The sequence below is a fragment of the Apostichopus japonicus genome, chromosome 8 (genome assembly GCF_037975245.1).
Source record: "Apostichopus japonicus isolate 1M-3 chromosome 8, ASM3797524v1, whole genome shotgun sequence".
Classification (NCBI taxonomy): domain Eukaryota; kingdom Metazoa; phylum Echinodermata; class Holothuroidea; order Aspidochirotida; family Stichopodidae; genus Apostichopus; species Apostichopus japonicus.
Window position 1 is genome coordinate 13,639,097 of NC_092568.1, and position 26,702 is coordinate 13,665,798.

At 37.0% G+C, this 26,702-nt stretch overlaps 2 protein-coding genes across 4 annotated transcripts in view; one reads left to right on the forward strand and one right to left on the reverse strand.

Annotated features, from left to right (window-relative positions):
• The window catches only part of LOC139970599 (serine/threonine-protein phosphatase 2A 56 kDa regulatory subunit gamma isoform-like), a 32,904-nt gene extending 19,214 nt beyond the window's left edge, over positions 1 to 13,690 (reverse strand). The window contains exons 1-4 of the mRNA XM_071976406.1: positions 13,370 to 13,690; positions 6,790 to 6,858; positions 5,294 to 5,447; positions 1,589 to 1,788 (exon numbers count right to left, since the gene is read on the reverse strand). Coding sequence (XP_071832507.1) covers positions 1,589 to 1,788; positions 5,294 to 5,447; positions 6,790 to 6,858; positions 13,370 to 13,399 — 453 coding nt within the window. The 5' untranslated portion in view covers positions 13,400 to 13,690. The remainder of the gene's footprint in view (positions 1 to 1,588; positions 1,789 to 5,293; positions 5,448 to 6,789; positions 6,859 to 13,369) is intronic.
• Positions 13,691 to 17,642: 3,952 nt separating this feature from the next.
• The window catches only part of LOC139970893 (uncharacterized), a 40,420-nt gene continuing 31,360 nt past the window's right edge, over positions 17,643 to 26,702 (forward strand). Inside the window, exons 1-3 of one of the 3 annotated variants that reach the window (XM_071976954.1) lie at positions 17,643 to 18,055; positions 24,802 to 25,024; positions 25,921 to 26,053. In XM_071976954.1, coding sequence (XP_071833055.1) covers positions 24,842 to 25,024; positions 25,921 to 26,053 — 316 coding nt within the window. In that variant the 5' untranslated portion in view covers positions 17,643 to 18,055; positions 24,802 to 24,841. Of the gene's footprint in view, positions 18,056 to 23,541; positions 23,728 to 24,801; positions 25,025 to 25,920; positions 26,054 to 26,702 lie in introns of those variants that run through there. The other 2 variants (XM_071976956.1, XM_071976955.1) reach the window with 2 other exon arrangements.

Sequence of the window (26,702 nt, forward strand, 5' to 3'; positions counted from 1 at the left end):
TTGAAAGTAATTGTTAAACCACAAAAATTCAAATGTTTCATGGTTCTGATACTTTTTCAAGATGCCAATTGAATTTGGTTCATGAATCTGAGTACAATATCAGAAACTAGAATACCAACAGTGAAGGTGCTCATATAATAAACCTTGTATGAAATTTATTTGAAAACAAGACAGCCAAAAGGGCCACTGAATATGAATGACTGTTCTTCATGCTGGGTAGCATCAGAATGAAAAACACAATTTATGTCACACAACTGAAGCTGTGTTTTGTCCTCTGTACCACTTGAGTCAGCACAATGATGCTCAAGTGGCTGCTTCTACAATCTCTGTCACTGTTAGTTCACCAAAGTGAAATAAAGGAACCTTCAAAGGCAGGCTAGTTATGTGTAAATTTTTAGCAATTGTTGAGGTGCTGTGGACTGCAAACATACAAACTAACTTACTTCCTACCTCTTGTGGTCAGAGATAATCACCTATTAATGGAAAACCTGTGCTCATAATTGGGGGGTACTTTTGCTGGCACAGGTACCCCCCCCCCCAGAATGAGAAAATGCTGCACTTGAATTTTCATGAGTCAAGACTCTGAATACTATGTTTGTTAAAAGATCACACACCTTTGCAGTGATTTTGTGTTTAATAGTTTTTCCATGGCCTGGAAATGAACTATTCATGTAGGTAGACTTACCAGTAGCCTACACTGTTTACAATGTGTTCACACAACACAAGGCAGTGCCAAAGTTCCTCTGTACCTGTAGGAGACTATGATGTTTTGTTTGAAGGTCTCAGTATGTGGTGTTGAAAAATAAGTTGTTACCAAAATATAATTGTAAAGCTTATAATGTACATGAACTGGGTAGTATACATTCCTTGTAAAGTATACTTCCTTGGATTCTCAGAAAAAATAATGCATGTACATGTGTCTTCAGTTGTCAATGGGCCTACCAAATGAAGGCTTGTGTAGTGCACAACAGCACAAAGTCCTGCACAATTAATAACTATTGAGATTGGCTTCAAACATTTTCAAAAAAATTCAACATATTGTTCTGACATGAAACATAATGAAACAATGGAGGAATGAATGGGGGATTTCCGTGAATATTTTTGCAGTAGTAGTTCATTAAAGTTGACCAAAGTGTCAGAGTCAAACGCATCAGAAATTGTCCAAAACGTTCAGTTGAAATGCAAAACTAAAAGCTAACAAAAGCGTCAGGTACTCCACAAAGTGTCAGGATTGAATTCCTGGCAGTCTACAGGTGCAAACAAAGAATGTGGTCTCTGCTGCAGATAAATATGTGATAAACTTTACAAGACAACAGTGTTGGAAAACCTTGTTTAATTTCATGTGAACACACTGCAAACAACTGTCGATTTCCCGTCAGTGTTCGTGCAGTGCTTAACCTTCGCCAAACAACTGTACAGTTTGTTTTAAGAATGGCCGACATTATTATTGAACATGATAAATAACCACAATCACAAACATCTCTATCATTTAAGATAAGAATGTCTGTGGGGTTTTCCTTTACCTTTCAGTGCAATAAAGTGCATCCTATATTTTAGTAGATATTAGGAAACAAAGTTAAGGACTTACCATTTGGACAGCTTCGGGATAAATCTGTTCAGTGATAACTCCTCTCTGATGAGTCACATAGTCTACCAGTTCATTCAGAGCTGCCCTCTTAATTTCTTTCCACTTAAGGTCACTAAGAGGGTCAGTGATGAAGTCAAACACAGTACAACCTTGTCTTATCTTCTGCACAAACAAATCTTCTCTTTCATTTTGGGATACATCTACAGGTAAAAAAATGCATGATTACTTGAAAATAGTAGAAAATGCTTGGAGTGGTAATACTGACAATCAACGCAGATGGCAATTGTTCATGACAAATCTCGAGGTGCAGAGCTAACCTTTCTTGAATTTGAATAAAAGCAGGTGGTGCTCTTTTCCACAAGAGTGTTGGCCATCCCAGTGGTTACTTGCCATATCCAGTATACATTTTGAAAAGATCCAACTACCAATTATTACCACCTTGCATTACTATGATTACAGGGTTTCAGACTTTTACCTCTGTTCACCTCTAATGATGTTTGACCTCCAACAAGATTTTGTACTCAGTACTAAGAAGTTATTTGAACTTTTTGAACCTATTTTTTTGGAGTTATCATGTGTACAATGTTTTGGACTTTGATCTCAGGTGACCTCACATCACATTTGACCTCCACAGAAAATGACAGTATTGTTGTACACACCAAGGTGGATCCATCTACTGTGTACGAATTTCATCCAACCTTTTCTTAGAGTTATCATGCTTACAAGACATTCATTCTTTACCTCTTCTGACCTCAACTGACAATTGACCCCACAGAAAACAATAGGTTTGTTGAAATCAGTAAAGTAAATACACACACCAAGTATGAGCTTATTCTAAGCTTTCACTTTCAATTTATCATATATAACAGATTTTCAAACTTTCATTCGTCTACATCAAAGGACCTTTGACCTTCACATAAAACAACAGGGTTCTTGCACTTGGTGTATCTATATGCAAAATATGAAGTCTTTTACCTATTGTGTTTAAGAACTCACAACCATAAACACCCACCAACTTGACTGCATAGGTAAGATACTTGCCATATTTAGGACAAGTAGCCAAAAATGACACCATAGTAACATTTCCATCATATTGGCTCTTTGCCACTCATGTAACCAGTGAAATTTTCAGAGCCACCATTATGATGCATTTCTTATCACTGGAAAAATGTGCAATCTACTGGTAATTACTACCGTAAATTAGCCTTATCAAATAATGAAGGTAACAGTTTCCTTGGCATCTTGTAGACTATGCCTATGTAGATATATTCGGCATGTGTTACAGGCTACATTGAACTGTGTTGTGTGTACAGTATAGTCATGGAGTTACAGTTTATATTTGGCATGTGTTACAGGCTACATTGAATTGTGTTGTGTGTACAGTATAGTCATGGAGTAACAGTTTATATTTGGCATGTGTTACAGGCTACATTGAATTGTGTTGTGTGTACAGTATAGTCATGGAGTAACAGTTTATATTTGGCATGTGTTACAGGCTACATTGAATTGTGTTGTGTGTACAGTATAGTCATGGAGTAACAGTTTATATTTGGCATGTGTTACAGGCTACATTGAATTGTGTTGTGTGTACAGTATAGTCATGGAGTAACAGTTTATATTTGGCATGTGTTACAGGCTACATTGAATTGTGTTGTGTGTACAGTATAGTCATGGAGTAACAGTTTATATTTGGCATGTGTTACAGGCTACATTGAATTGTGTTGTGTGTACAGTATAGTCATGGAGTAACAGTTTATATTTGGCATGTGTTACAGGCTACATTGAACTGTGTTGTGTGTACAGTATAGTCATGGAGTAACAGTTTATATTTGGCATGTTTTACAGGCTACATTGAATTGTGTTGTGTGTACAGTATAGTCATGGAGTAACAGTTTATATTTGGCATGTGTTACAGGCTACATTGAATTGTGTTGTGTGTACAGTATAGTCATGGAGTAACAGTTTATATTTGGCATGTGTTACAGGCTACATTGAATGGTGTTGTATGTACAGTATAGTCATGGAGTAACAGTTTATATTTGGCATGTGTTACAGGCTACATTGAACTGTGTTGTGTGTACAGTATAGTCATGGAGTAACAGTTTATATTTGGCATGTGTTACAGGCTACATTGAATTGTGTTGTGTGTACAGTATAGTCAGAGTTACAGTTCAATTACAGTTGCTCCATCACTTGATGTAAGATGTGATCAATTTCAAGGTCATTAATAACAATTTTCCAATAACACAATGTAAAAATTAAAGGTTGGGGCGCTACTGCAGTTCAGTAACTAATTAGACAAACAACTACATATCCTGTTCATTAGTGGTGATTTCATCACATTTCTCTGTTGGCCTTTCTTTGAACTCTCTGTCACTATTCATTTTAACAGCAAACTGGAACATTCTTAAGATATGGTAAAAAGGATATATTCTGCAGTGCTCACTATATGATGGCAAATAAAAGGAAATAAACAATAACAATAAAATATTGATATTTTAATGGATGACTTGGGACAGAAATTTATTCTTGATATGTCATAGTCTAAGAAAAAAGAAACAATAAGTGCTAATGTTTCTATAGCTATTCCAGTTTTCATTAAGTTCAACTTATAATATCATTAATCTCTGGAATACTCTCCATTGGCCAAATTAATGATATCAACTCCTTAGTGCAGGCCTAAATGTTAATCCACTGTTTTAATAATTCCCATACCTCAAACAAAACATACTCTTTGAACTTCTCATGGACAACAGAGTACCTGCGGCGGACATTCAACACAATTTGTTCATGCCAATTTTTAATGCACTGTTAATTCACAGTAATATTTGACGCCAAGTATGATTGTCCAAAGTGCTCTTTCTGAGAAATTGACCAACTGGCCTCTATGATAGAATATAAAGCAGTCTAACACAGTGGTTTAAATGTTGAGCAACAAATGTTTCAATGGTCATTTCTCAACAAAGTGCTATCAAAATACAACATGTACTGACAGCAGTGTTGTCATATGGGCTACAACATACAAAACAAACCTTTTGCCGGATGTAATCCTTTCAGTTGTTACCATTTAAGATATTCACTGGTCTTGTTAAGACCCTAATATACCCAGCCTAGTGTACCTTTCTTTTTCACAAAGCTATTTTCCCGTATTTATTTGCTGTACTGCCCAGAGAACGCCCTCTGCAACGCTTTCAATTGATACTAGGGTCTTACACATATCTCACAAGCTATCCTCTGTTTTCCTTTGATTTTGGCAGATTTGCTTTGGAAAAGCGAAGAAGCCAATCAGGTTTGCCAATTAGTTCACTTCCCCAAAATGTTTATTCAAGCCCTGTCTGTCACATTGAACAATCACTTGGCCTTAGATAAGTTTATACACTGCGAGACGGTCGCTAATTACTGCAGAAGAAACCTGATCTAACATGACATGCAATATCATAACTTAAATATGAATAAAGATTTTGTGGTTTGTATAAATTCGCAACCCTCTTTGGAGAAATGTCCAAGACGTTTGTATCGGACATATCCTCGGGCGTGTAAAATACAGTGGACAAGCACATTTGTGATAGGCAGGAAGGGACTCTGAGGAATGCACAGTTTGCACGCGAGAAAAAAAGTATTACAAACGACTTGTCCATGACTACATGTTACCAAAAAAACTTCTGTAAGCCTTTACAGTATCAACTTTGAACAAGTAGCTTTTACCTTTCAATAAAGGGAGCTTCTGTAACTCCCTTATCTTACTGATGTTGAATCTGGAAGACCCCTGACGTTTGTCTTTCTTCACAAGGGGTCCACCCTTGTTTCGTATAAGTTGTGTTGGAGGTGGGACAGCAGGACTCTTATGCCGAGAGGCACCCTGTAAATAAAGCAAACAAAACTTCCTGCAATTGTGCTTGAAACAAAAACAGAAGTTAATATACAAAATGTCAACATTAAAGAAGCAACATTAAAGAAGCAAACACATACATCTTCTTTATAATTTTGCAAGAGCAACTCCCCAAAATGTTAAACCCAACCATTTCTTTCTTAACATGTCATTAAGGTGAAAGTAAACACTGCCAGACTTAGGTAACAGTAAAAGTTCAGTATTTTTGCAATAACAATAACCGTACACCTTTTCATTTTGATTATCTGGCTTTTTAGTTATTACATGAATATAAGCAATGCACCAACAAAATTTGCCCAACTTATGATTTGAGCTCTGTTGACCATGATCCCACTAATAGCATTGAACGCAGATACCAGGTACTCGATACACTAAAGCTACATTGTATGTAAAACTTGATCTCTAGCTGCAAACTTGTTGCAAATCATCAAACCAATCTATGAAACATGCAAACTGTTCTGACCTCAAATGACATTTTTACTTCCTTGAGATATCTTGTTTACAAGGCATTCAGGTTTTGACCGCTTTTGGCTTCAAATGTTGTTTAATGAAGATCTGACTTTAAACTGATGTCCACCAAAAAAGCTGTTGACTTGTTACACATTTTAAGGCTGATTTATGATGCATGTGCCACCTTTTACCAAATTACAATTTAGGACATATATTCTCAGGTTTTGGCCATACAATGAGCTAAATAGGAAATTGACCTCATAAGGACAGTGAGGAATTATCACTCATTATGGCAAATCCCCATGCCAAGTAGGACATTTTACAAAATGCTTGCACTCATGTGATACCTAGATAGTATGAAGTTCATCCTAGGTTCCCTTTTTGAGTTATGGCCTACAAAAAACCTATAACGCTTTTGAACCCACAACCTTCCACCTCCACTAATTTCTATGTAATTTTTGCACTCATCTAGGAAGATCTACATGTTATATGTTAACTTCAATGAAGCTTTACATTTTTAGTTGCAATGTCTACAAATGTTCAGACAGACCTCTGTTGACCTTTCACCTCCACCAATTTCGATGGTTTCTTGAACTCAAAAGCAAGATCCAATCTACCAAGTTTGAAGGTCAACCAAGATGTACTTATTGACTTTAACTTCTGTTGACTTAAAATACCAATAAGGAAGTTCAGCCACCATGGACTTTTTGAGTTACAGGATTTACAAGCCAAGTTGTCACATACACACACACATATGGCATCACCACCACAGAGATCCTTTTTCCTGGATAAAGAATCAAATATCTTGCACCCTTATACACACAATAAAATAATACACACAAGGCTGAAACATTTCCTTTACCTCATCTTGTGCATCATTATCCTTTCCAGATTTGTTGTTGGTAGCTCCGCCAGCTTGCTTAGCTGATGTCTAGAGTAAAGAAAATTAAGACTCAAAAAGTTTTTTCTGGTACCAGGGTGACCACCATTATGATATACTGACAAACGTATCTGCTATGTAATGAAATACAATTACACTGACTAACATACATTGTTATCTAATATCTACTTGGAATTACAGCAAGACAAAAGGCTGATTTCTTGTCACAATTTTCTACTTGACCTGAGGGCCGATGAAAGTTGCAAACCATCCGAACGATTGAGGGATATGCACCAAGATTATGAAAATATTTGTCTTAATATGCTAGCTGCTGCACTAGATAGCCTTTGCTCCAACCAAATGCTTCAATCAGTGAGTTCTAGGCCTTCTTAGTGCAACATTCCAAAAATACACAGCTCATTTGCAAAGTGTTATGAATACTTTAACACACATTACCTACTGCATCAGCTCAATCCATTCCCTGTGATAAATGGTTATATTCAATTTGTACATGTCTTCCCTGTATGTTTACAAATGGAGGGTGTGGTCTGTGAAGTTTGTGATTGACCTCCATACAAGGTCAACATGATTTTACTGTCTGAATTCCTCCCATAGCTCTAACTCATTGGAGAAGTCCGTTGACTTAACATGTGAAAGTAAAAAGATCGTGGAAGAGCAAGGTTCTTGCAAAGGACGAATCAACCAAATCTCCCCAAAATTGTTGGGTTACTCTATAATGTAACATAGTGTACTACTCGAAAAGTACCGCACTGAATGATGGCTGGGGCACCAACGGCAAACAAAAAGGGCATGCCAGCAACTTTTGCCATCAGCTGGATGTATTTTTCAGGGGCCCATTGGTAAACATCGAGGGCACAACTGCTTTTTGCCGTCGGTTATGTCAAGCCCTAGTCACCACATATAGAAAATTTCCCATACGTATAGCAAGTGCAAAAGGCCAACCATTTCACAAGTTACTGTACACAGTTAATTCCCAATAAGATTTGTTGTTGACAAAATCAGCTTACAATTTAAACTTGCTTCAAGTATACCAACAACCTTGAATCATTACTATGGTTTGTGGTATAATACTTAGGGCTAAATTAGGGCGATGTACAATTGTTCTAATACAGTATCACAGCATTTCTTATCCAGGCATACATTATTAGCACTACGTTTTTATTACAACCTGTTTTCTTTGGGGCTAACACATACACCTGTATTCATCATGATTTCCCTTATGAAAACATTTCACACAATACACAACGCAAGGGTCAAAACCTTATTTAAGACAGTAAGACACTTTGAGTGTTGTATTGACCTTCTTTCCCTTCTTTCTCTGGTGTCAATTTTCTTGATTGATTGCTTGTTAAAAATGGAGGTTTGGTTCCACCATTTAGTAACAGGTCATAAACTTCTTAGCACATTCCTTTACCAAATATAACTCACACATGTGCTTTCATGCATAACTTCCAACCCAAAGTTCCATCCCTTCCACACACAGGTAGTGACAGTCTGTAAAAATTGTTTCAAATATGTTTCAGTCCACTTGTTTCTGTACAAATCCAGGATTACGTTTCCATCAATTCTGTGCACAAATTTCCTTTTGTCCTTTGTAAAACTTGTAAAATATTTCAAAGAAGCTCAGGGTCAATGGAAATGAGGTTTGCAGATGAGCTGTATAAGAAGACTGCTGTAGCATGCTGTATACCAGTAATGTGACTAGAGCTAAAAAGTTTGCTTCCCAGGGATGCAAGTGCCCAAAAGAGTTTTAGTCCCCTAAAAAAGCTTTGTTCAGATTGAACACCAATTGCGTTTACCTTATTGTATGACATACTTTTACTAGTGTAGTTGTAAAGATGCGATGGTATCGCTGCCTACACTGTGTGAATGTTGTACACTTGTAAAATATAGGACAGATGGCACAGTGCAGTAGCTTCTCTGTTTTATAGGGGCAGCCCGCCCCACTTCCATCACCCCCCTCTGCCCTTTCAACCAATTTCCATCCACCCTTTACTTCCCTACTCGCCAACTATGAGTAGCTCCATGCTCTGACCTTGCAGCGGTTCCAACAACCAACTCTTCAAACATCCCCGTACCTACAGTGTGAGTATCTCTCACAAAATTCCACACAGTTCACTACTGCATGTACATAGGCCTGTTCGAAATTGGGAGTTTCAATTACACATGCCCAAATCCTCAAAACCTAACCTAACCCAACATTTACCCGGGGCATTTTGCAGTGCTTGCAAACAACCAGCTCCCAAAACTTACAGTAGGCCTATGAAAATAACTTTTTATGCAAATATCGGTTAAGAAATATCAAAGTTTTCACACAAAAATTACACCCAAAAAATTGACTGAAGCATGTGATCAAAGTGACCTCGAAAAAGTTAACAAAGACACTACTGTGGTATGAATGGACATTTTACACTAGCAACTATCAATGCAGAGCGTACGAAAATACTTTGAGATGAAAAATCCTTTTTAGTATCAGAGATGCAGCTTCCCACAAAATTCATAGATTGTTTCAACTCATAACATTTTGTGCTTAAAACAATGATTGAAATATAATGTTATATAACAACAATTCAATAACAACTTTATACCAGGATCACTTTGTGTCGAAATGTGTGTCAACAAGGCCTAACATTATGATATTTGAGTGCACACATATAGCACAAACTTCGCTATCTACACAGGGGAAAGTAACATTACGAGTAGTTCCATACTTTGTGTTCATTGAGCACTACAGATGCAAGAATGTCTGTAGACAATGGGTAAAAGGGACAAGTAGCTATAAAATCATATGAAATTGGGAAAAGCATCGTTGACAATTTTGCAGGGTTGGCAATTTTTCTTATTTAAACCAGATTTATTTGTTTTTTCTTAATACACATGTCTTTGATGAATGCAATTGTCAAGATAACTTCATTTTTGAGGCAGTTATGAGTCTTTAAATTGCTACAATGAATGGTATGAGCCTATAGGATGCATTATGCAATTTGGAGAAAGAAAAAATCATATGATTTTCCATACTTTTATTACACTTTTGTTAAATATATGTAGCCAACCCACTAGATGTGCTAGAGTATACAACAAGTATATTATCCTTGTTGAATACTATTTTCACTATCTTGTTACAAAAACTATTTTATTTACATAACAATCGGAGGTCTCCTTGATTTCCGTCTTTCTCTTTAAATTAAATCTTGCTCTCCATACAAAAAAGATATTGACCTCACTGATACACATGTGCACACCTGCCACTTGGATGTAACTCATACAGTGTACATATAGGTACAGGCTATTCCACAGAAAATTTAACTACCATATGGTCTGATCGACTCTAAAAACTGCCTTGGAACTCATAAAGCTGCTCAGCTTGTGTTCTTATTTAAAGCATTGAACATGAAGAAGGACCATTAACTTTAAAGTCTACTGACTGTACAATACACCTCCAAGTTTGCATTTCAGTGTTTACGTTTTAGTGGTAATGTTGAAAACTTTATAAATGTCGTTTATGCTTTATTCTCTGGGGTACTGTAGATCCACACACTATCTCCTGGGTCTAACAGTATTTTAAACATTTAAGAGAAACAAATTTTAAGCTTTGTTTATATTTATTGCTCTAACACCCTTGGAACCTTTAATTTACAAGTGTAAGATGACAACTGATTCTGCACACTAATTAATGTTACAAGTTATATGTGCTTATATTTTAAATAAATACCAAACTGCAGAAGCAGACTCTTTGTAGTTTCTTACACTAGTAAAATTAAACCAAAAAAATGAATAAAAAGTTAAAAACATGCACACAAAAAAAAGAATGATTTAATTCAGTGATTTTTTTAAAAATCACTTGAAAATCTCTGTAATGGAAATGTTGTTAACCCTGTACCATGGGTTGATTGTAACGATTTATTTGTTTTCAAACAAATTCAATCATCAATAGGATTGGTTCTTTTCAGAAGAAGTTGTTGGTTTTTGAAAAGAAAGACGTTCATTCAAAACTTTATTTTGTTATGTTATGCATAGGCCTAGTTGTGAGTGTGTGTACTTGGGCTTTGTTTCTCTAATAAACATTTTGCGTCCTTGGCTAACACATTGCGTCCCGGTCACAGAATCCTGCTTTGTAACAATGCTGTGTATACTAGTGTTTACTAGAACAGATTGTACCATTGTCTATTCTTTGTGAATGCTCTACACAATATATAGGGAAGATGTCCCAGTGGCCTAGCTTTGCTGTTTTATGGGTGCTGCCCACCCGCACCTCTTTCTGCCTGCCCTGCTGCTCTTTCAATCGACATTCCTGCCCTGCCCCTCTTTCGTTGCACTTCCACATTTGCCAACTCCGTAGTAGCTCCATGCTTTGACCGGCTTTTGCGAAACAGAAGCAAAAGGTCAATAATGTGCAGGAATTGACAGATTTTTTGAAGCATTAAGTTTGGAGTTATCATGTTTAAATGGTTTTCAAACTTTAACACCTGTTGACATCTTTGGACCTCTACCAATTTCAATAATGGAGCATCTATCTACCGAGTATGACATTGATTCCACTTGTGGTTGATTAGATATCGTGTTTACAAGCTGTTTTTTTACTATTTTCTGTTAAGCCCCATAAACTCATGAATATTAATGAGGTCAAAGTTGTTGTAGGAAGAGCGTATACTTACTATGTAGTTACATCACCATACCAAGTATGAACTAAATTGGGCATATTGTTGAAGAGATATTGACATTTTTGTGTTAAGCCTGGCCCACTCATTAATATTTACGAGATGGGAACCACAAACAAAAGGGCACATCTACACATCATGGGGCATCTACCTACCCAGTATGACATTAATTTAACTTGTTGGTCCTGAGATATCATGCTTACAAGCTTTGAACTGTGAGAAAAGAATCCTTTTCAGTATCAGAGATGTTAGCTTCCCACAAAATTAATAAATTGTTTAATTTATTACATTTTGTGATTAAAACAATGATTGAAATATCACGTGATATTCTAAGAGAAAATTAAATAACAACTATGATCACTTTTTGTCGAAATTTGTGTCAACAAGGCATATTGTTATAATATTTGAGTGCACACATGTGATAGCCTATAGCACAAACTTCAATATCTCTACACAGGGGAAAGTAATGTTACAAGTGGTTGCAGTTGAACAACATGCCTTACGTTCTTTGAACAATTGACACAATGTTTGCAGACAATGGGCAAGCGACTATTAGCCAATCAAATTACAGGAAATTGTGCAAAGCATTATTGACTAAGCATCACAACTCCGGTTGATTGTTATGATTTGTTTAATCATCTGTTGAATTGGAAGTCAGTGGTTCTTTGGAGAAGAAATGGTGTTATGAAAAGAAAGATGTTCATTAAAAATGTGTTTTGTTGTAGTTTTGCATGGGCCTAGACGTAAGGTTCAAGGATAGCCATAATGCTGAATGCCATGATTTTGCTAAGTAGCTTAGTTCTAATCTATCATTGGAATGTGTTATTCCATCACTGGTTTGACCAAATTCCGCCGTAAACAGAAAGAGTTATACTTGTTAAGGTTTGGTACACATGTGAAATAATTCAAAACATCTCAAAATAACTAACTGATGATTTCTTGTTTCACTGTGGCAAATTTTGGCAGTTTAAATGAAAGTTGCGATTCAAAATGTGGTAACAATTTGACTTGTGGACAATGCAAACTACAGTGTCTCTCAGTGCAGCTACATGTATAACACAGTGAATTTAGGGGACATAGTACTTAGTAGGACCAGTTGGATATACAAATTGTTAACAAAAATCCCATACACAGTGTACATTGTGTGATTCTTAAGTAGCTCCCCATCCTTGAATTGCAAAATTTAAACAAAGTGGCTATTGTTACGACTAGTCGTAAGAATAATTTCCGACTACGCATGCGCAGTTGCTATTTTCATGACCAGGAGTACTATTTTTACGACGAGGAGTAACAATAATTTCCGGTTAGGGTTAGGGTAAGGGTTAGGATCGAGGTTTAGGGTTATGTTTAGGGTTAGGGTTACCCCTACTACATGCGCAGTTGCTTTATTTACTTTACTGCTCTTGAATTTGCCTTTGTCGTAAGAATAGTTTATAAATAATTGTTACGACTCGTCGTAAGAATAGCCACGGCCAAATTTAAAACTTGTTCTCAAAGTGGCAGACCCTTCTTTGAGTTTGACATGGAATATTCGGAGCGATCTGGGGCTGGTAGGACATAGCCTGGCAGCAATTTTTTCAATGATTACCTAGGCCTAGGCCTCACCTATACTAACTTAGGCTAGCCTACATAAGTATATAATCCATTAACCGTGGACGACAGTATAGCCATACAATGTATAATGGTAGCGCAGGATTTGCGGGTCATCCTACAATTACTCCCATGGTTTCACATTTGCTTCCTGCAAGTCGATACTAGCCTAGGTAGTATAACTATCAATATCAAATTGATCTTAACGTTATGTAAAGTTAGGCCTAGCCTGGCCAACCTCGTACTCAAAGTACGTGTTAGGCTTTCACCTAGCTTATATGGGTAAAACAAACCTTATCTTGCTTCTTGGGTTTATTCGGCATCTTAATACTGTTGGTACATTCTCACTTGACAATCACTTCATTAAGTATTAATTAGGTCGGTTGAAGGAAGGCTAAGCTGTAAATAATTTATCTAAAGGCGATCGGACACCAGCCAAAATACGAACAAGTAACCGAGTTGCCCGAGACCCTTTCGCCGCGCCTAGCTATAACAATTTGTATATTATGATTATCAATGCAATTACGTATGTTGTGTTGTGTATATCTGTATGCACACTGTATGTATGGATACAGTACTCTTGCCAGCGCGCCTCAAACACATCCTTAGTCTAGCATTGTGGATTGCTATGAGCCTGTTCGAGACGAGATAGTGAACAATCCAGTAATTGGGCTGATTCGGTCACGTGACTTAAACTCGTTCACGGGGAGTCGGATAAGTGCAATAACCTGCTAATACCGACATGAAAACACCAAGTATGGAAAGCCATAGTATGTTAAATTTCATTTTCAGTATCTAAAGTTGAATTGTGAAGGTCTGAAACTCGATATCGCAAGTCAGCTCGCTGCTATGTAATTATAAAACGCCAAAGCTAGTATCAATTTACGACAGGTAAATTATATAGAGACATACATACATCAGTTTGCAAATTTTGGCAGAAAATGCTTCCCAGATCGCTAGAAATGCCCTTCCCAGGCCTTGCAAGTTGCATCTAAACATTTCAATTTTGAAATCTCATGTTCAGGAAATTGACTATTGTCACAATTAATATGTAAATTTTGTTTTTATGGTTTTTTTTCTAATACCCCTCCAGGAATCGATATTCCGTTTACCGTATGAGAAATATATTCCCGCAGACTTTCCCCTTCCCAAGTGTCTAAATGCGGGAGATGCATTTGCCTTTGTTTCAGTTGAACTTTGAACCCATCATGGAGTGGGCTTTCTCCTGGCTTTGTCTTTAGCAAACTGACTGATGATGTCATCGACGTCGATGGTTTTGAGAACGTTGGGTTCCATAGCAAGGATGCTGAGATTGACGAGCCTAGATTGGCCCATCACTCGGAACGGAGGGGACTCTTTAGCAGCTTGAGTCGAGAAAACGATCGCTCACCGCTACAATTCGATACCATGATTGCCAAGTAAATCCTGGGTAGGATTTAGACGTGTTACGCAAATGCCGTAGAATAAAGACCGTGCATCATTAAGTTGGCCCCATGTATTTATGGAAAGACAACTTTTGTTCAGTGTGGAGTTTCGAAACAAATGTCCGTTTTTTAAATGTTGACCATCGACGGACGGACGGAAAGGCATTATGCCTCCAATTTTTTGGCCACCCAAATGTGGGGCCCCAGTGGGCCCGCCGTAAATCCGGCTTTGGCTACAGTTGGAAGCTGCAACATTTTTTTTTGCCTGGGCATGTTGAGTATTTATTCATATAGGTAAGAGAAGCACAAACACATGTCAAAAAGAGGGAATACTCAGTAAATTTCTCTGCAATTGTGTATCTCAGAGCCCTAGTGGGATCCAGGTCACAAATAGTATAAGTTAGGGGGCTAACTTGACGTTTCGATCTTAACAGGATCTTCTTCAAAGGCAAACTGAAACGAAAACATATTAAGACAGATTTCACCTAGACATGAAAGACAGATAATAAACGTGGGCCAATGAATGCAGCAAAAAACAGACTGAACAATTGAGATCAAACAGTTATGGACATGAAAAGACGGAGATTAATTGCACAGAAGAGTGAAACAATGTGAGTTAATTAGTAAAAAGGTCAAATGGGATTTAAAGATGTCCATCAGGTGCGCGGGCTTCAGCTGCAGCGTTTTCATATAGTTCTTGCTCTCTAACAGCGATCAACGCTCTCTGGAATGCATTTCAAAGCACGGTGGCTTACAGGGGACGAATCCCCGAAAGCTGCAGTACTTAGATGTTAGTTTAGTTAGTTTAGATTAGTAGGGGGAAAAAAGGATCATGCAGGAAGGACGCTCATGTCCCTATTAAGGACCCTATAGGAGAGAAAGAAAAATCACACCCGATTGCAATGCTTATAAAGATCTGCTTTATTGGCTCCAATTATAGCACGCTTTAGCTAGGAAAGTTTTGTGATTACGTAATCGACCTGCCACGGTCGAAAATCGATCTCATGCTCAACAATTAGCCGCATAGCTTCTTAACACCATTAGGCTATTTGTGTAAACGCTGTGTGGTAATATGTTCATGTCTACTGTGTAGTTAATCATAGCGTTCACACAATGACCCTCATACAAGAAGAGAAAAAGGTGGCAGGCGTTGCAGACTAATCGGTAAAAAGAGGTCATTTTACGACCAAGGCGCAGGTCGATTACGTAAATCTCTAGAAACTTTTCCATGATATCGTGCTATATAGTTGGGGTCTATACCGCAGACCTTTAAGCCCATTCACACTACTTGTAAGTTCAACTTTCTCAGGCGAACACTTTATCAAAGGCCTTCTTGAAATCCAGGAACACAACATTTACAGACTTCTGCTGATTTAGTGAACTTGTTACATCTTGAATTCCATAAACTCAAGAATATTAGTGAGAAAAGACCTTTTGTGACAAAAGCCATGTTGAGACTTTCTGATCAAAGGCTGACTACTGAAGTGAATGACCATAGACTTTTTAACAATAGACTCCATGACCTTACAAACAACACCAACTAACATGCCTGTAATTACAGGGCTTAGACTTATCACCCTTCTTGAAAATTGGGGTAATATTAGCACATATACCCAGTCCTCAGGAACATAACCTTCATTCATAAGTTTACGAAAAAACCACTGATGAGAGTAGAAAGCATACATGCTGTGCAAAAGTCTTCAACAAATACGGATGGATTGCTCCTTATCCGAAAATAAATTAAATTTATTCTTACACTGAAGCTCAGATAAAGGTCCTGGCCTCTTGTAGTGATTTTGAAGCACAAAAATGCTGGTACATGTTATAGGGAAGAAATTAATTCTTTGGAATGTGTGATTTGAAAGCCCCGGTGGGGGTCAATGACTCAGTGGGACCGTATAGGCCAAGCTGTAGCCTTTTAATATATTGCTTGTTCCCCCTTGGCAATTTCAATACGCAAAAGCGCATGCCAGAATTAAAGTGCAATTTTCTGTGAAACGAATTCAAAGCCGCCAGCAGGCAGATAAATAACATTTAGGGGTATTTCTCTGAAATGTTTTTTGTGCTTTAGTTTAAACTCTCTACGAGGAAAAAAGGAGTACCTCAAAGCGCTAGAGCTTCCGTGAGTTTCAACTTTTTTAATTTTATTTTCATGAATCCAAATTTGGTTTACCTAGAACCGCGGAGTGGGGGGGGGGGGGTAAAGGCCCGGTCACACTATACCGATTTTTTATCGGAATACTATCCGATTTTCCCGGAGGAATCGAAACAGCCTGTTTTCCGTTCGGGTCTTCTAGCCACAGTGATAAAGGACCTGATTTGCTATCTGTTGAGCCATTCCGATTTTTATCGTTTTTCGATGTGACGTCACTTCAGAATGTAGTCAGTTCTAGAACCCCTCAGATTTGAAGTAGGTATTCGAATATTCCACTGCATTCATTACATTCACTACCACAAACCTCACTCTTCGGCCTAAAATCGGAAAAATCGGACCGTATTCCGATAAAATATCGCTGCAGTGTGACCGGGCCTTAAGACGTGTTCCTAGCCCGACGATGTTCCCCCTGGTGTGCACATTATAAAGGTGCATCTCGGCACTTCCAAATTTTGTGACCCCCCCCCCAAAAAAAATGTTTGCTTACCCCAAAACTATTTCCTTCCCCCGACTTTCCCTTCCCCCAGCTTGGAATTTCGGTTGACGCCAATGATTTGTTCTGTTGTTCATGAATCGACGATTATGCTGCTTAAAGTGAAGGAGGAATGTAATATTGAACATAATATGCCATCAAATTAATATTAATATGTCCGATCTTGCAGTCCTCGCAGAGTGACTATGATCTTGTGACTACACCATGCCGACCTGACAGCTCAGTCTCTGCCCCTCCCATGAAGGTTCAGGCCCCTACCTTATCAGTCGGAGTATAACCATATTTGACGTAGAAAACTTTGATTCTTTTCTGAATCTCCCCTTGAATCCTGTGCACTCCACTAAGCTTATTATTGCTTATTCTGTAGATTTTTATAGCAGTATAATAAATATAACGAGAAACTTTCACTACAGATGTTGCGTGCATTTTGCACATTGTTTGAAGATCAATATAATTTTGAGACGAACAAATGTTCTGGAGGCGTTTGTGAAAGTGCGAACAACAGTTTACCCGTGTGACAAAGAAATTTGAACGTTGTTTATGAATAGCGCCGTGAAATTTGTACCTGTGCACTTTTCCAATACGATTGATTGGATCGGAATGTACCTGCAACTCAGAAAAATCGCGTACCTGACGACAGCGTCGAGTGTTACCTAACACAGTGGCTTAGGCTAGGCCGCAACCTCACTGTATGAAAAGTATGATACCTTGCATAGCCACTGCATAATCAGACTTCAAAATCATAAAACGTAGAAAGTAGAAAACCAGTCGTAGAAGGAATGTTAGGAGGACAAATGGCATTTTTGTTATATTTTACAAAATTCAGGATATACAATGTGGCCAAAAATTTATGAAGGTATCTCAGGTTGAATCTGATCGAGAAGCCCAAGTTCGTTAACGAATAACGGTAAGTAAGTTAATGCTAGCTAATGTCAGTTAGTCAGTCATACTACTACTATACTAGTTGTCATAGGCTTACGTTAGGCCTACCATACTACTATATTATAATAAACTTGGCATTAAGACTAACAGTAACACTACAGCAAGTTAGGGACGAGCCGTAACTTAGGTTAGCTTTAACGTTTGTGGTAATTCTATATACATGGGCTTCATTAGGGGAAGAAACGCCTTACCATACAAAGAAATAGTACTGGTGCTGTGGCCGAGTGGATAAAGGCGGTGGCATTTGAAAAATGAGGCTAAGCAATCCGTAGGTTCCTGGTTTGATATCCGACCGGCTCATACTTGTCATAGTACTATTAAAGTGGGTTTTTCATCAAGAGAAATCTACGTTTCCCATCTGAAATGACTTTCTAAATTGAAAAGATTCCAAATTTGAGTTAAAATGTTGAATTGGAAGCCACCCGACTAAGTTGTAATCCATTAGACCTTGCAGGTTTTCCCCACATTTGTGGTCGCTTAAGCGTCGTAAAAATAACTGCTGATTATCGTTCATAGTTAGGCTAACGTACAACTAAATGTTAAGATCTTTCTCTGCCATTTTGCTGCAGTTCTCCATTTTGCTTGAGATGTACTGGGAGGGGGGAGGGCGGGGGTTATAAGCCGCTAAGCTGTACATAACTAACGTTTGCAAAACTTTAGGCTAAACTTTAAGTGAACTTGTGCATGTTGTTTGCTCTTGCTCCCTTAGATAATGCATGTTTGTTAAGATTGTGAGACTGAGTTTGGACATATAAAGGTCATGTAAAGTTCAAGGTTATTTTTAGTTACTTCATTCCTAGCATTGGTTGGCAGCCCGCCAAAATCTGTAGTTGATAGAATCTACCTGTGCACATTGTTGTGCGTCTTTCTGTGTACGATATATGTGTGACATGATATTATATTTGCATACATTTGCATTCAGCTGTGCATGATCGATTGGCTTGTCCAATCAAGAGTTATTATGACTGGTCACTATTGGCACTTCGGCCAATCGGCTGAGTGTGCGTACATGCTTGTTTATTCCAGTTTGCGTGACTTCAAAGAAGCATCTTCGAGAGTTAGTCTTTGTCTCGTCTCAGTTAGTCTTTGTCTCGTAAGGACGTATTGTAAGAGTTCTCATTTCTTTAGGCCCTTTATTGTTAAACCGTTTCAAGTTTCATCCCATCTATTGTTCTCAAGTTGGAATCCAAAAACTTCAAGTTTGTGTATCACAAGATAAAGAGTATCCGATTCATCTCCTGAACTGTTTCTTGTATAATCTCTATATTTCGATGGCCATTTCCATTCCTTCAGTGATAATATTAGTGATTGTCTAAGGGTAATATCAGCCAACAACAAAACTTTTGGCAATTTCAATGTTGACCTTTTAAAAGCATCTTGCTCCTCAACTCCAGAAGCTTTTCTAAACACTTTCACATGCTTTTTATCCATTGATTGATAATAGTATAGTAAAGGCTTCATAATTGACGCACCCCCGTAATTGACGCACCTTCAATTATTACTACTGTAGCAACGATACAGCAGCCCACCTAAAGTTTTTGCAGTCAAGCAGAATTACATATTTCATGAGTTTGAATCCATTTCAGCTATTTGCTGACAAAACTTGTGGTACTTTTTAAGCTTTAAACACCCTCCCCCCAGTTTTGCATGTTTTTTGGGCATTTGGAAATCTTACACCCTAAAAATAAACAACATTACCTCAATATGATACCACTACTCTCTGGGACATGACCTGTCTGAGCTTAGAGGCTCAGAGCATAGCAAACAGCATCTTAAGTCCATGGATGTATACTAAGGCCTACACTACAGTTAGCTTATCGACGAATGTGTCAATTTAGGGGGTATGAAAGAACTTGACACGGCAGACATTTTGTGGTCAAATTCTGCTCAATTGTACGGTGCATAAGCACAGAACCTTAAATATTTTGAGATCATAACATTTCTGAGGAACTACACATATGAAAAACACATACAGTTGAGTGATTTGGATTTTTCCTTGATAGACATCGTTGATCAAATCCTTAAGTGCGTCAATTATGAGCCCACCATGCTACTAGAATTTGTGAAACCTCCACAACCTTAATTGATAATATTTTTACAAACAGTCACCGTACTAATTTGCAAAGTGGTATTATAATGTCAGATAGTTCTGATCATTATCCCGTTTTTGCTAACTTAGCCAAAAAAATATTGTAAAATATAATCCTACAAAGAAAGTATCTTACTTCAACAATACCTGTGTTAAGAACATGTCTAGACTTCATTATCAGTTGTTGTCGACAGATTGGACAGATGTTTGGAATGACCAGAATCCAGATTCCGCCTATTCTAAGTTTTCTGAAACCATACGCAATGAATGTCAGAGTTGTTGTCCTTAACTTTAAGTAACCATAGGATTAGTTCTTCAAGTCACCTTGGCTTACACTGGTATTTTAAGTCTATACCAAGAAAAAAACCTATTATTCACTAAGTATAAAAAGAGTTACTCAGATGTTCATTAAGAAGCATACACTAAGTACAGGAACATACTTACCTCAGTTATTAAGAATTCTAAGAAAATGCATGATGCTGATCTCATATCACTCAATAAGAAAGACAGTGGCAAAGTTTTGGATATTTTAAACAATGTGATTGGTGAAGGTAAGAGTGTTTGTAGGAATGCTGATTTTATATGTAACAGAGAAGCAATTTATGACGATTTTGCTGTCAGTAATGAATTTAATAAGTATTTTGCCGCTCAGAAACTCTCCGACGGACTTCCACCCAGTCATTATAATCCTCTTAAAGGGCTTTGGTTCAATGGTAATGCTTTTGTTATTCTTCCAACAGACTCCACTGAGGTTCTTAGTATCATTACTTGTCTTAAAACTGGAAAATGTCCTGGCTTGATAGCATTTCAAATAAGATTCTGAAATATGTTGGTGATGCTGTTGCAGCTTCTTTCTCGCATATCATTAATCTCTCGTTTTCCTATGGCGTGTTCCCATCTGAACTTAAAAATTGCAAAAATAGTTCCAATTTTTATATTTGGCGACAACAGCAGTTCTCTAACTATAGGCCTATATCTTTATTACCTTCTGTTTTGAAACTTTTCAAACACTATATGTACAACAGAATTTATAGTTTTGTTCAAAAGGATAGCATCTTAAATTCTTTTCAGTATGGATTCCCTAAAGGTTACTCTACAGACATGGCTCGATAAAATTACAACAGCATTGGACAGCAGTAGGAATCTTCATTGATCTCTTGAAGGCATTTGACACCATTACCATACATGACCATACACTCTCAAGCAATTGAAAAGATTCAAAATCCTTGCATCATTTTAAAATGTCACTGAAACCCCACACTCAAACTTCATAAATCCTATGATATCAGCTCCAAATGGCTCTTGTGTTACTGACTGATGAATTTTAAGTTGTCTAAACTCAGAATGTCAAGGTCCAAAGTTAAGAGATTTGTGTGATTTGGGGCTATTATTTCCACATGTTTACAATAAGTAGGCCCCATCTAAGCTAAAATGAAAACAAAAGTGGTATTCATCTTACTGGTTATCTAAAGAACAATTTTGCCTATGTTCATTTTAAACTAAAGCACTTGTTGCAATGATTTATACCTAAAGCAAGGAAACGTTATCTGGGTAGTGTTATGATTCATGTAATCTGGGAGAAAAGAATGATATATTTAATCACTTTAGTATATTTGAGCAAGCATAAAAGTATCATCAATATTTGTTTGATAGTGTTATATGTAGTGCATAGGATATTTCACGAGAGTTGGTCACATGGCAAACTCAGTGTGACAATTGCCTTGGTAGCTAACTTTCGTTTGTTGTATCTTTATTTGTTGTTACTCTGCATTGAACGGAATTGTATTGTAGCTGGACCTCAAACACTGCAGGATGTTTCATTGAAAATTTGAAATTGCCTTGAGAAGAGATGTTAAGGTGATAAACACAACTTTTTGTACTTCCTGTGCTTCAGTTTCTTTACATCAAAAGAATCGGTTGCTTCTCTAACAATTGGGAAAATTCCAATACTCTGACCAATTACTTGTATTTAAACACTACCTGTAACTAACTTATAAACATTGGTGTAAAAATTAACCAGGGTTGGGGGGGGGTCAAGAATTAGATGGGGTCTTTAAAGTGAGCAACATTGGCTGTGGACCAAGTTTTTATTTCTTCCCATGGGCTCCTGTTAAGTGAGTATAGTTTAATTATGTCTGTTATTAGCTAAGGTGGCCCAACATACCACTTATAAATTTTATGACAGCTTTGTTTTAAAAAAGAGTTATATTTTCAGATTTTGACCTAAGCTGACCTTTGAATTCTGTGCTAAATATGGTTATTGTACTCACTAAGATCAGTACATATATATACCATGTATGATATTAATTCTTCAGGTACTTTAATATAGTTAACAGTAGTAGTTCATCAAAGTTGATAGCGTCTGAAAGCGTCAGGTTGAAATTCAAAACGTTGGTGTGCAAATAGTCCCCCAAAAGAGGAACTGTTAAACAACAACCATCAGGATTAAATTCCTGGCTGTCTTGCTGTAGCGGGTTGTGGCTATGCGAGAAACTTACAACAATACAGGAAACTAACTTCAAAAGGGTAGAACCTCGGTAGAAAACAGATGATGCCTTGGAGAAAGAATGGTCGAAAATCTCTTATTCTCTTATGAAAACTTTTATTTTTTTGTTTTAATTTTGTGTGAGTGTTTTCTACATGCATTTGTTCATTCATTCTATTTTGAGTACTCTGTTTCTTTTCTTTTTGTTTCATTTGTGCGCCCGTTTTGCACTAACATTAGGCCTATGTGAAATCACCGTGAATACAACTATCGGTGACTGGAGGGATAAAACAGTTAACTTCTGTTGACATCGGTCGTTGAACAAAAAAATGTGATTTGGACTTGCTTCATGTTCACAGCAATAACGTTTCTATTTCAATCAGGATAGCATATATACATTTATGGTGTGTTGATAAAGCAAGAAATCCCAAACTCAGAAAGCAGTTATATCGTGATGATGTGATACTTTTATAAACAAATACTTGACCTTTTTTCGTGTAGTACTTTTTAACAGAAAGCATTTTCCGCTACGGTTCCCACAAAAACTTCTTGCTTACTTATCATTGGAAAATGATTAAAGGATGGTGTTCAATCAAGAAGATCAGGAAGACAAAGAAAACACAAAAATGATATGAATTTATATTAAAATCTCATCAAAACATGCTTGAACTATTAGCCATCAAGTACGTTGTACTGTGGGAAGGTTCACACGATCAGAGTGTTCGAGGCTTGCCTTTGAACTGGGCTTGTTTCTTCTCCAGTCTATTAGTTTATTACCATTTAAATTACTGACTCTTTCAGGGAACTAAAATCAATTTAATCCCTTCATGATTAGACGGTCAATAATGCTTTTACCCAACGCTTTTTCAGGAGTAAAAAAGTGAAACTGTTGGAAATGTCAGAAAATGTTGTAAAATGCCGCTTGTGTGAGGCGTCTGAGGCGTCTTCAACTTTGACGAACTACAACTGTACAAGTTAACTGTATTGCATACACACACAAACCATAGATTCCAGACACCTTTGTGAAGGAATCAAACACCGGAGAGGACACAATCAACACTGTGTAAGTTCTGTTATTTTAGTAATGCAATTGACACAGGGGCAATTTCCGTTGATTTAAAATCTTGATAAACACTTCTTCAAGTTTTCTTAGCTTGGAGAGATATGGAAGTTTACATCACATGCTATATTGATAATTGCAGTACATGAATATATTATAGATCTACTATTACTGATGAACAACACCTTGGAGAACTCTACAGGCCTTGCCATTATTCAGAGTGATTAGATTTCTACGAAAATCAATCAATGCTCATTTGGACAAGGAATTTCTTGCTTCAATTGTACAACTACATAATCAGCATGTATATACAAATAGGCTTGACCCGTTGCATTGATTTGCTATGCCCTGCATCAAAGCACAAAGCAGATCATTAAAAATTTAAAGCTATTGATCATAATGTATTAACGTATAGTACAGGGAACTGTTGCACATATGTAGCGTAAAGAGGTCTTGAAATCTTGAAAAGTAAAAGTTCCTTAAAATATGCAAATTGTGACTTTTTGGTGATACTTTTATTGTATAACCTTGCACATGCAGCTTTAAAAGGAAGCAAGAACAAGTGCCAACCTACATTAATATAATTAAATGATTAGTGTTATCATGTGGTTACAATATCTCCAAATAAACTGAAAATGCTGGCTGTTACTACTTTACATAATCCTTGATGATGTACAAACTAAACTTGTGCAGTTAGTTGTAACAAGTCAGTTGACAAGAGAATAGGCCACCAGTGTTTATTTCACTAAAACTGGAAAAAAAAAAACATTTATCTTGATGTCCTTTTTTTTTCAAAACAAAAGTTTACAACCTTCTACCATTTGTCTCAAACTTGGTCTGCTAAGAAGGAGCATAAGGCAAGGGAAAAAGAGATGGGAGAAAAGGAAATGATACTGTTTTCCCGCCTACAGTATGTATTATTTTTTCCGCACAAACAAATGGAAATATTGCCAATCAAAACAAATTTCTCAATAGAAGCTTATCTGAGCTTCTGCAGCATTGCTACTCTTGTTTCCTTAAAATTATGGCATGTTTCGATGAAAGTCTTATTATAACCATTTTTCCCTTTCAATATAGAGGCCACATTTTATGTTGGTGATACAAGAACTTGGACAGAATGGATGAAGATGAGGACGTGTACGTGAACCAGCTCCGGGATGTCTTTGATGTTTGTGATACGGAGCGCACAGGGAAACTAAATAGAGAACAGCTGGAAGAGCTGTGTGAAAAGCTGCAATTAGCTACACAAAGTGATGCTCTCATTACTTATTTGTTAGGAAGTGATGATGGTGAAGGACAGGTAGGTATTTTTGCTTAAATATCCACTGTCTAGAATCTATAATGTCAAGTAATTGATTACAGCCTGACATCTTCATAGTTTGTTCAAACTGTCATGAAGATTTACAGGAATTCTAAATATTTAAGCTGGTTTTTTTTGGGAGGGGTGGGGGTTATTTGCCTAATAGGCAGGCAAGTAACTTACTTATGGAGTCAAAGTGGTGTGTTAATGGGTGTATGTGATGTGAGCATGTAAGCAAGTTGGCAATAAAAAGTATAGTTGAGGGCTCTGTAATGATGCACTTTTAGAAATTTTATGATTTTACCAAGTGTTTGCACAGGTTATCCCGGTACCCGAGTACCCGCCCGACGTGATACTACCTGGTTCCTAATTTATTACCCGAATCGTATGCAAAGTATGCGTCATGGATTATTGTATGTCTATTAATAGCTTAAATTTCTTCTTTTTGGAGGTTTTGATTGGCATTATCGTTTCTTGTAAAGCAAATTGCTAGACCAAGTGGCTCAGTTATGTCTAGAAGTATAGGCCTAGTACATCAATGTATATATAAAATGAGCGAAACAGATGGTTTGTTATAAATAATTTTATAATAATTTTTTGGGTCAACAAAAATTGTTGATTTTTACGAAAAGGTTAATTACTTGCTAATTAGGGTTCGTCGAGTAAAACTTCTATCACAGTAATCTCTCATCAATCGCAAGTTGCTGATATGTAAATAAATGTAACTAAGTGACAATGGAATTCCAAAAATTCTCAAACACAATTACTCAAGTTGTACTACTATACAGGGTATCATTCTCAGGATACTTGGTTGAACCCCATTTTCTATTTACAAGTTACCACGCAAGAATTCAGAAACAGTTTTATATAACATTGATTATTTTCCTCCTGCACAGATTGATTTTGAGACTTTTAAGGAAGGTTTTGTGATGATTCTTTCAAATGACCTTGATATTAGTGTTGCTGATGATGAACCCTCTGAGACAGAAAATGATGCCAGCATCAGCATGTCACTTAATCTTGATCTTGGTAAGACCACTCAATTTACTTCATTGCTTTCTTACCTATCTTGCATACTATTGCAATATCCCATCAATCAGTTAAATGGTAATGTTTTAGCACTGCACCCTCATTGACCCTCTTCCAAATCTACCATTCACAACAACAACAACAGCCTGTTACTGGTGACTGGATTCTATCTGCAGGAATCACATAAGAATTTTGTTTTGAAATTGCATTTTCAATCCAATCATCTTGGGGGTTTGCAACACACTTTTTGAGATCTCTGTAAGTTACCTTTAACTTTGTGGGCAGATCTCATATTTTGTATGTAGGAGAACCTAATTAAGGACAAGAAGTCTATTATGTCTTTTATGGAGGTCAATGGTCATTTGGGCTGAAAACAATGTAAACACGATTTCTCAAGAAGGTAAGCTTAGACAGTTCTTACATTTTGTGTGTAGAAGTGCATTATTGAGTACAAGAAGCCTATAGTGTTTGGGGAGGTCAAAGGTCATTTCAGAACAGCCTGTGTCATTTTGAATTTATTGTTAGTCACATCACACTGTTTTTCACTGTATTACTAAGATCAAGTATGTTGTACACCCTAATTATACATTACGTCAGATTCATGAAGAAAACTGCTCATGTTACATCATCAAAACCACAATGCATTTTG